The sequence below is a fragment of the Orycteropus afer genome, unplaced genomic scaffold, assembly GCF_000298275.1.
Source record: "Orycteropus afer afer isolate SDZICR_OR568_19922 unplaced genomic scaffold, OryAfe1.0 scaffold00368, whole genome shotgun sequence".
In the NCBI taxonomy this organism is placed as follows: Eukaryota; Metazoa; Chordata; class Mammalia; order Tubulidentata; family Orycteropodidae; genus Orycteropus; species Orycteropus afer.
This window is the reverse complement of record NW_006921955.1, coordinates 1,389,136-1,400,753: the sequence shown is the minus strand read 5'-3', so window position 1 is coordinate 1,400,753 and position 11,618 is coordinate 1,389,136. Positions and strand designations below refer to the sequence as shown.

At 37.7% G+C, this 11,618-nt stretch overlaps 2 protein-coding genes across 2 annotated transcripts in view; one reads left to right on the top strand and one right to left on the bottom strand.

Annotated features, from left to right (window-relative positions):
- Positions 1-11,618, bottom strand: part of LOC103207414 (centromere protein P) — a 617,074-nt gene that overhangs the window by 418,569 nt on the left and 186,887 nt on the right. The gene's annotated exons all lie outside the window — the stretch shown is intronic.
- The window catches only part of OGN (osteoglycin), a 28,353-nt gene that overhangs the window by 11,858 nt on the left and 4,877 nt on the right, over positions 1-11,618 (top strand). Inside the window, 2 exon segments of the mRNA XM_042782558.1 lie at positions 2,978-3,136; positions 9,705-9,907. Coding sequence (XP_042638492.1) covers positions 2,978-3,136; positions 9,705-9,907 — 362 coding nt within the window.

Below are 11,618 nucleotides of genomic sequence, written 5' to 3'. Positions count from 1 at the left end.
GTTCAAGGCTTTTATCCCCTTTCTCCTGCTCTTCCGGCCTGCTACTCTGGTGTCCCTGCGTTGTCACTCCTCACCCGTAAGCCTGGGGCTGACTGCTCTTCTGTCCGGGTTCAAGGCTTTTTTCCCCTTCCCTGTTCTTCCGGCCTGCTACTCTGGCGTCCCTGCGTTGTCTCTCCTCACCTGTAAGCCTGGGGCTGACTAATGTAGAAGATATTAAACAAGTTAGTAGTTGCTTGGGGATGAAACCAGAAGAGGGACTTTTGAAGTGATGAATATGTTAATTATCTCAATAGTGATGACGGGCTCATGGTTGTGCACATATGCCAAAACAAAATTATACAAGTTATATATGTACAACTTATTGTATGTCATTTAACTACAATAAAGTTATGACTGGGAAAGGAAAGGAATGTGAAACAACTCTTACCAGCCAAATCTGTGATTCTTTGATTATCAAAATATGATGGTAACAGATTATAAGCCATGGCATAAAATACAAATCCATAACTTTATGCTAATATAAATAAATAAATAAGGAAATATATCATCTCACAATAGAATGACAGCTAATAAATGGACAAGGAAAGACAGAATTAAAAAATCAGTATTTGGTTTTTATTTGGTATTTGTAGCTTCTGTAAGAATTTTCAGGTATATAGTAGAGCTGACAAGGGACAAGGTTGTAGTCACTTCTTGGCCACAGCCAGCTACACAGAGGAAGTAGTTGGACCTGTGGGCTCGGGACCATGGTCACAAGGGACATCAAGCTCAGCTGGCATAACATACTACACAAAAACATTGTTGCACATCCTACTTTGGAGTAGCAACTCAACTCTGCCGAAGAGTCAGATCCAACTCATAGGGACCCTGTCCTTAGGTTTCAGAGGCGGTATCACTATGGAAGTAGACTGCCCAACCTTCCTTCCAAGGAGTGGCTGGTGGGTTTAAACCTCCACCCTTCTGGTTAGCAGTCAAATGCCGTAGGCACTACACCACCAGAGCTCCTAAAGAGACGTCCCAGCTACTTGGTGGGGAGCGGCTGGTAGGTTTGAACCGCCAACCTTGGGTGTAGCAAGTGACTGCCTTAGGCCTGAGGCCATTCCCTAGGGCTGGTAAGGATCTTAAAAGCTTGCAAGCAGCCATCTAGATGAAATGATGGGTCTCTCCTCATCCAGAGCAAAGAAGAACCAAAAAAAAAACACAAAGATTCATGCAAACAATTAATTAATCCAAGGGACTGGTGGACGATGCGATCCTCAGCCTATATGACTATGAGACTGGAAGAACTAGATGGTGCCCAGCTACCAGTGTCAACCACCAGGAGGGGGATCTCTGCAGGAGATCCTGGATAGAGTGGGGAGAACAATGTGGAACAAAACTCTAAATCATTAACAATAACAACAAAAAAAGGAACTAGCTTTGCTGGTCTGAGAGAACCTGATGGAACCACTGAGGCTATGGCCCCTAGCTGCCCTTCAGGTCTGAAATTGAACTCACTCCTGTGTCTTCTGGCCAAACAAAAGACTAGCATATGAGCTGAACATTTACACTAGGTGGATACACTCCTTGAAGAGACAATCATGGGAGAACAGAAGGGCTGTGTATGCACAGGGAGACAGCTTCGGGGACAGGAGTACATGGGAGGGAAGGATACAAGGAAGAGGTAACTATGGGGAGGAAGTGGGAAGAGAACTGTTGCACTGTGGGAAATAGCAGTCAATATCATGAGACAAAGTATATGTGAACTGCTGTATGGAAAATGAATTTGATCTGTAAACTTTCACCCAAATCACAGTAAAAATTAAAATAATAATAATAATAATAACTATTTGGGAACTATCCTACCAATAACTGATTTTGGGAAAAATCAATCATCAATAGATGCTCAAACTAATGGGTGAAAATTTGATGACAAACTGGATATTTACATTTTCAAGATAATTATTAATTATAAAATAAAATATAGTAACTTTACAAAGTAAGAAATTTAGCAGACACTATTTTAACTAAGCCAAAACAACATTATCAAGGAGCTCTGGTGGCGTAGTGCCTAAGGCATTTGACTGCCCCAAGACAACATTATCAGGATGGGACAAATAGATATCTTGTGACTATTGATACCCAGCACTGAGGGTACATCATTTCCAAATTATTCACATAAAACATGAAAAACTTTCAGACAAACCCTAATTGGAAGACATTCTGTAAAATAAATGTCTTTTAATTTTCAAATAAGTGATGGGTATAGAAAACAAAGACTAAGGAATGGTTCTAGTTAAAGGAGACAAATTGAGGTATGGCAACTAAACGCAATGAGTAACCTGAGGTCTAATGGAATCTGAAAAGTGCCTGTAATGACTCCAATTTTTAAAATAGTGGTGTATTTAGCTAGTGGTTCCTAAACTAATTAGCTACCATCTCTAATCTGAATTTTTTTAGCTATATTAAATTAGATATATCAAGCTAGTTTCAACCTCATTTCCTGCTTTATGAAATCATCTTTTGGTATTCAAATGAGGAAACGTAAATGTCAATCAATTCAACAATTAAGTGATTAATACTAAAACAGAGAATAAAAAAAGATTTTACATTTCAGAATCTAAAATAAAATTCTGTTGAATTATCAGGTACCAGTTAGATCACAGGAGCTCTGGTGGTGTGGTGGTTAAGGCATTTGGCTGCTAACCAAAAGGCTGGTGGTTTGAAACCACCAGTCACTCCGTGGAAGAGGCAGGCTGCTTTCATAAAGATTTACAGCCTTGGAAACCCAATGGGGGTTGCTATAAGTCGAAATCAATTGGATGGTAATTAGTTTGGTTTTTTAGCTTTTAAAAATTTATAGATAGATCCATGACTATGATTTGTAAAATATCTTTGTAAATTAGTACTAGCATTATGATAGTAATAATTTTACCACAAGGGATCAAATATTTTTAAACTTCTGTTTATATTTTCATGATTATGTTTCCCAATTTAGAAATGCCCACATGCTTGCTGTGTGTTTGTTTACTTGGTTCTGTATATTGTGAAGAAGTTGACATCGATGTTGTACCACCCTTGCCAAAGGAATCAGCTTACCTTTATGCACGATTCAACAAAATTAAAAAGTTGACTGCCAAAGATTTTGCAGATATACGTAAGTTAATTTAAAATAAGATATTACTATTTGATTAATGTTAGTAAAAACTGTGGGTTTCCAAGAATTTGTGGCCTATTGTGTCTAGGGTTGTCATTAGTAGAGTATTTAAGTATTTTACTTCACTTCACAAAAATAAATTAGTTTCTTAGTGAATTTCCTGGCAACATCAGTTAACAACCCTATCAATGTCTTTAGTGGCCAGTTTCTTTAGAAGGGGATCTGGCCATGATAAGTCTATTACTATGGGTAACCATGTTACTTCAATTTTAATCCTTCCAGACCTACTGCCTCAGTCTGTCAGCAGCACTGATATCATCGGGATGCTTCTTCAATCAAAATGTTTTATTTTCTACTTTCACATAAAACCAGACATTGCTTTTCCTAACTTTAACTCATGGTTTAATCTACATATTAAAAATATCTGGGAAGAATTTTAAAATACTAAGACTAGACTCTAGTCTAGGTCTGGGGTAAGGGTTAGGCATCAGCATTAAAAGCATCCTCATATGATTCTAATGTGGAACTAGTTTTGAGAACGGGAGCTCTGGTAGCACAGTGCCTAAGGCACTTGACTGCTAACCAGAAGGCTGGCGGTTCAAATCCACCAGCCACTCCTCAGAAGGAAGGTTGGGCAATCTACTTCCGTAGTGATCCTGCCTCAGAAACCCAAGGAGGGGTCACCAGGAGTCGGGTCAACTCGCCGGCACATAACAACAAGTTTTGAGAACAGCAGTTATTTAAATCACTCAAATTCTCCCAGCACATTAACAATCTTGGATTTCCAGCTTCCTATTAAAATTTAATTCAACAGTCTGTCACTATCATATTGCCTTGACCACCCTAGAACTCCCATTTCTGCATTTTCAAGTTCTCAGTTTTCTATACTCCTACGTTGACAGGCCACCACTCATCTGACAGTTTGTCATACCATGGTTACTGGCATGTTGCAGTGATAATGGAAGCTATGCCACCAATATTTCAAATAACAGTAGGGGCACCATGGTGAACAGATTTCAGTGAAGGTTCCAGACAGACCAAGAGTAAGGACATGACTAGGTCCACTTCTAAAAAAACTGGCCACTGAAAACTTTAAAAATAGTGAAGAAACTGCCTTGGTTCTCTAGTGCTGCTAACCCTGAAATACCACAAGTAGATGGCTTTGACAAACAGGAATTTATTCTCTTACAATTTAGGAGGCTAGAAGTCCAAATTCGGAGTGCCAGCTTTAAGGGCCAGGTGAAGGTCCCTCAACTTTGGGCTTTGGCGCTGCCTCTTCATCCAAGTCCACTGGAGTTAGAGGCTTTTCATAACTCATGCAGCTGCTGGCCACTGAAACTGACAAATCCAGGTTAACAAGTAGAATGGCACAATCCCAAGATCAACAGTTAACACAGAAGACCACTAGTTAAAGTCCAGGAACAATCCCAAGCTTGGCAGGCAACAGAGCAGGCCACTGAGATGAAGACTCAGACAAATACAAGATCCAGGCGTGTCAAAAAGATAGAGACTTTTCCCAAAGCTCTTCTATATATCCTGGAAGCAGTCCACACCCTGAAGGCAACTTTTCTTCAACTGATTAGGTGCTCACAGCAGATTCTACCATGGACATAATTACAATCTCATTATTGGCAATAACTATATCCAGCTGCCCAGCCACTCAAACCCATGACCCAGCCAGGTTGACACACAAGCTTAACTACCAGAGAAACATTGCCTGTGATAGTTCTGGAATATGACCCCTCTGGTTATAAGAAACTCAAAATACGACTGGGGAAGAGCTGTCTCCTCAAAGTAGAGTCCACCTAATGACATGGATGGGGAAATGCTTTCAGGACCTTCATTTGCTGCTGTAGTATGACTGAAAATGTGAACAAACAGCTGCAAATATCCATTAATAATCAGAACATGGAATCTCTGAGGTATGAATCTAGAAAAATTGGAAGTTGTTAAAAATGAAATGGAACACATACAGATCAATATCCTGGGCATTACTGAGGTGAAATGGACTGGGATTGGCCATTTTGAATCAGACAATCATATATAGTCTACTCCCAGGAATGAAAACTTGAAAAGGAAGGTATCGTGTTCATCAACAAAAAGATCTATCGAGATCTATCCAGAGGTAAAACGTTGTCACTGATAGGATAATATCCTATGCCTACAAGAAAGACTAGTTAATAAAATTACTATTCAATTTCACACACCAATAACTAAAGTCAAAAATGAAGAAATTAAGGATTTTTACCAGCTTCTGTGGTCTGAACATGCAAACAAGATGTATTGATAATCACTGATGACAGGAATGTGAAAGGTGGAAACAGAGAACAATCACTGGTAGTTGGAAAATATGATTGATGGTTTTGACACCTGAGATGACATGATAGAATTCTGCAAGACCAACAACTTATTCACTGCAAATATCTTTTTAAAATAACATAAATGCTAACAATACACATAGACCTCACTAGATGGAACACAGAGGAATCAAATTAACTACACCTGTGAAAAGAGGTGGTCTAGCACAATATCATCAGTCACAACAAGGCTACATGTCAACTATGAAACAGACCATCAATTGCTCATATTCAAGTTTAAGTTCAAGCTAAAAAAAATTAAAACAAGTCAACAAGAGCCAAAATATATATCCTTGAGTATATCCCACCAGAATTTATAGACCATTTTAAGAACAGATTTGACACATTGAACACCAATTACGATAGACCAGATGAGTTATGAGATGACATCAAACACGTCATACATGAAGAAAGCAAAAAAATCATTGAAAAGACAGGAAGGATGAAAAGACTAAAATGGATGTCAGAAGAGACTCTGAAACTTGCTATTGGACAAAGAATAGCTAAAGCAAATAAAAGAAATAATGAAGTGAAAGAGCTGAACAGAAGATTTAAAAGGGCAGCTGGAGAAGACAAAGTATTATAATGAAATACACAAACACGTAGAATTAGAAAATCAAAAGGGAAGAAGATGTTCAGCTTTTCTCAAACTGAAAGAAATGAAGATAAAAAACCATGCCTTGGGTTCAGTATCGAAGGGTTCTAAGGGTGAAATATTGAATAATCCAGGAAGCATCAAAAGAAGATGGAAGGAATCATGGAATCATTGGATTAAAAAAAGAATTGGTCAACTTGCAACCATTTCAGATGGGAGTAGCTGATCAAGAACTGATGGTAATGACAGAAGAAGTCCATGCTGCAGTGAAGGAACTAGTGAAAAAAACAAGGCTCCAGGAATTGGTGGAACACCCATTAAGATGTTTAGACAAATGGATGCAGCACTGGAGGCGCTCACTCATTTATGCCAAGAATTTGAAAGACTGCTACCTGGTCAATCAACAAGAAGAAATCAATGTCTGTGCCTAATCCAAAGAGAAGTGATCCAACAGAATGTAGAAATTATTGAACAATATCATTAATATCACACATAGGTAAAGTTCTGCTGAAGAAAATTTTAAAAATGGTTGCAGCAGTATATTAGTAGAGAGCTGCCAGAAATTCAAGCTACCCTCAGAAGTGAACATGGAAAGAAGAATGTCATTGTTGATACCAGGTGGATCTTGGCTGAAAGTAGAAAATACCAGAAAGATATTTACCTGTGTTTTATTGACTATGCAAAGGCATTCAACTATGTAGATTGTAACAAATTATGCATAATACTGTGAAAAATGGTAATTCCAGAAGACTTAATTGTGCTCATGAGGAACCTAGCCATAGACCAAGAGATAGCCATTAGAACAGAAGGGGATTCTACATGTTCAAATCAGGAAAGGTGTGTGTCAAGGTTGTATCCTTTCTCCACACTTATTCAAACTGTACGCTGAGCAAATAATCTAAGAAGCTGGATTATAAGATGAAGAACATAACATCAGGGTTGGAAGAAAGGTCATTAACAACCTGTGATATAGAGATAGCATAACCTTGCTTGCTGAAAGGGAAGAGGACTTTGAAGCATTTACTGATGAAGATCAGAGACCATAACCTTCAATATGGATTGTACCTTGACATAAAGAAAACAAAAATACTCACAAGTGGACCAATAAGCAACATCATGATAAATAGAGGACAGACTGAAGTTGTTAAAGATTTCATTTTACCTGAGGGAGCAAATAGTTGGACCTGTGAACTTGGGACAATGGTCACAGGGAATATCAAGCTCAACTGGCATACACACTACACAGAAACATTGTTCCATATCCTATTTGGGTAAGTAGTGACAGGGGTCTTAAAAGATTGCAAGTGGCCATCTACATGCAACAGAGCAAAGAAGAATGCAGAAAACCAAAGACACATGGAAACAATCAGTCCGAGAGACTAGTAGACCATGCGATCCTCAGCCTACATGACCATGAGACCAAAAGAACCAGCTGGTGCCCGGCTACCATTGTCAACCATTCAGAAAGGGATCCGTACAGGAAATCCTGGATAGAGTGGGAGATCGACGTGAAACCAAACTCAAAATCAAAATCAAAATCAAAAGACTAATTTACTGATGTGATAGAGCCTGGTGAGACTCCCAAGACTATGGCCCCTAGCTACCCTTCAGGTCTGGAACTGAACTCACTCCTGTAGCTTCCAGCCAAGTAACAGACAGGCATATAGGGTGAACATTTACATTAGGTAGAAACACTCCTTAGAGTGATTGATCGTGAGAGAACAGAAGGGCAGTGTTTGCTGGGGGGATAGCTTGGAGGGCAAGAATACATAGGAAAGAAGGACACAGGGAAGCGGTGACTACACAGAGGAAGTGGGAAGAAAGTTGTTACCCTGTGGAGAATTGCAGTCAATGTCATGAAACAAAATGTGTATTAACTGTTATATGCAAAATGAATTTGCTCTGTAAACTTTCACCCAAATCACAATAAAAAAATTTTTTAAAATGAAAGAAAAAAGGATCTCATTTTACTTAGATGCATAATCAATGCCTATGGATGCAGCAGTCAAGAAATCAGACATATTATACTGGGCAAATCTGCCGCAAAAGACCTCTTTAAAGTGTTAAGAACCAAAGACGTCACTTTGAAGATTAAGGTGTGCCTGACCCAAGCCATGGTATTTTCTGCAGTCTAATATGCATGTGAGAGCTGGACAATTGATAAAGAAATTGAAATAAGAATCGATGCATTTGAGGTATGTTGATCATGAAGAATATTGAATATACTATGGACTGACAGAAGAACAAATCAATCTCTCAGAGGAAGTATAGCTAGGATGCTCCTTATAAGCAAGAATGGCCAGACATCCTTTCTCGCACTTTTGTCTTATTGTCAAGTGGGACCAATTCCTGGAAAAGGATACCATGCTTGGTAAAAAGTGAAAAAGGGCAAGACCCTCAATGAGAAGGATTGACACACTAACTGCAACGATATGCTCAAGCATGGCAACGATTGTGAGGATGGTGCAGAATCAGGCAGTGTTTCATTCTGTTGTACATAAGGTTGCACGTGTTGGAACTGACTTGATGACACCTAACAACAACAACATGCTGCCAAGTATTTCTGAAGAAAATCACACCAAACAAAAAAAAAAAGTGTGCTGGTTCCACTACACATCTTTGAGATAAACCAAAACTGGACTTACGCCACTGGTAGTTCACAATTACTGTCTAAAATATTTTCTAATCATCCCAGACAAAAATGATACACACACAGAACTTCTCTTTCAGTCTGTATCACTTTGACAAATCAGGAAATAGTTATGTCTTTGTTGCAGTTAAGTAAAAAGGCATAGCAAGATTAAAATACCAACAACAATCAAAGCACAACACGCTCATGAAAAACCTAAAAATAGTGACAAGACGGTACTAAATAAAAAATCATGCTTATTTTGCATAATTTGTAGCAAGACTTTCTTTCAAGCCACTTGATAGCCTGAGGAATTCAACTTAGAAGGCTGAAAGGATTCTATTAATTTATTATTATTATTATTGATTTGGGTGAACACTTACAGAACAAATAGGTTTTATATTCAACAATTCCACATATTTTGTCTAGTCACATTCATTGCAATCCCCACAATGTAACAGCACTCTTCCAATTTCCTATGTTTACCATTTCCCTTCTTCCTTCTTTCCTATCCCTTCTTGCCTTCTTAGATTTATCCCTGGGCAAATGCTGCCCTTTTGATTTTGTATACTTAATTTTTCCAATGAGTGCATAACTTCCTGGTATTATTTTTCACAATATAGGCCTGTTTATTGTTTGACTGAAAGCTGAGCCACAGGGGTTGGGTTCACTTCCGAAGTTGAAGGATGTCTAAGGGCCATGGCCTTGGGAACCTATTAAGTTTGAAGATCATTTCCAGACCTGAGATTCTATTATTCCAGTTAAGAGATCATCAGTGTCAAGTACACAGTATATGGTCAGAATTCATTCAACCAAAGTTTACTGAGGTAAAAGTTACAGAAACTCTATTAGGCACTAAAAAATAAAAGATGTTTAAGTGATCTGTTAAATATTTTTCTTTACTGCACACAAATGAAAATTTAACATTGTGGCTTTTTTTTTTTAATTAATATATTTTCTGTACTTTCTGTGTATTTTCCCCTTAAGCTACCTTAAGAAGACTTGATTTTACGGGAAATTTGATCAAAGATATAGAAGACAGTACATTTTCAAAACTTCTTCTATTAGAAGAACTTTCGCTTGCAGACAATCAACTACTGAAACTTCCAGTTCTTCCTCCCAAGCTAACTTTATTTAATGCAAAATACAACAAAATCAAGAGTAGAGGAATCAAAGCAAACACGTTCAAAGTAAGTATTTTACAATATGACTGAATACAAAATTATTTTATACACCCAGTAACAACACGATAAAAGAAAGAGAAAGGGAAACTTCTCTTTTGATAGTATTTTAAAATAATTAAGATATTTAAAAAATATTTTAAAACAAAACTATTTTACTGTAATAATGAAGCAATTATTTACATAATAAATACCCAACTCATCAGGCTAGTTTAGCCTAACTTATTCCTTTACTTTAAATAAAATATGTAATGCTTTATCTTGTTTCAGAGGAGTAGTACAAAACATCACATTCTATTTTTTTCACTTGCTCACACAGAAAATATTTATTTACATAAATGTGGTTAGCACCCTCATTGCCCTTACAGTCTAGCAAAAACCCAAAATTAGTATTTTTCTGTTTTTATTTTCTTACAAAATAAGCAAATTACAAAATAAATCTGCTTCTTAATATTTAAAGATATTAGATTGCAAAATTCTGTAGTCAGATTTTTCTTTTAAATTACATGGTGTCATCTAAAACACAAAATTCCATGTCCAGAAAGAACTAAATATATTTCTTAATTTAGTAATTCAAGAAAATATTATATACCATGAAAAAGTTTGATAGTCAGTTATCTCAAAATGAGTGGCCTCAAGTAAGTTATCATCTCCATCTAGGACTTCTATAGCTCTAACAATTCCCAGTGCTGAAGGTAACAAAGATTAGATGAGCATGCTGTTGTTGGTAAAAGACAAAGTTTGGAAAGACAAAGTTTGAAGCTTCTAATGAGGACACCTTATAAAAGAATCTAAAACTATCAAATGAATCATATTTCATAAACCATATTATCATAAAGTTTGTTGTTAGCTGACATCTAGTAGGTCTTACTCATGGTAATCTTATGTAAAAGAGAACAAAATGTTGCCTGGCCCTATGCCGTCTTCATGATTGTTGGTATGCTTGAGTCCACTGTTGTACCTACTGTGCCAATCTATCTCATTAAAGCTTTCTGTTGTTTTCGCTGACCTCTATTTTACCAATCATGATGTCCTCTTGCTAGTGATTGGTCTTTTCTAAAAACTTGTCCAAAGTAGAATCCTCCACAAATGTACACTTTAACGTTATTGTTGTTATGTGCTGTTGAGTGGGACCAGACTCATAGTGACCCCTCCTTATAGAAAATGAAAAAATTACTTTAAAAAAGAATTTTTTTGAGAAATTCCTTTCAACTGTAAAGAGCATTCTAAAGGAATGTTATAGTTCCTCTGATGTTTAGGGCTTAAGAAACTCGAGATAACCCCCCCAAAAAAAAACCTCACTGCCATCGTGTGGGATCCGACTCATAGCGACCCCTCCTTGGGTTTCCAAGGCAGTATCACTGCGGAAGTAGATCACCCAATCTTCTTTCTGAGGACTGGCTGGTGGGTTTGAACCAAGAGCCTTCTGGTTAGCAGTCAAATGCCTTAGGCACTACGCTACCAGAGCTCCTTGAAATAAGGTACTTTTTGTGTGTGATTTGGGTGAAAATTTACACAGCAAATTCACTTTCCATACAGCAGTTCACATACACTTCGTCTCATGACATTGACCACAATGTACAACAGTGCAACAGATCCCCTCCCACTTCCTCCCAATAGTTATCTCTTCCCTGTGTCCATGCCTCCATGCACTCCTGACGCCTGAGCTGTCTACCTGTGCATAAGCAGCCCTTCTTTCTCCCATGATTGTTAAAGGGAA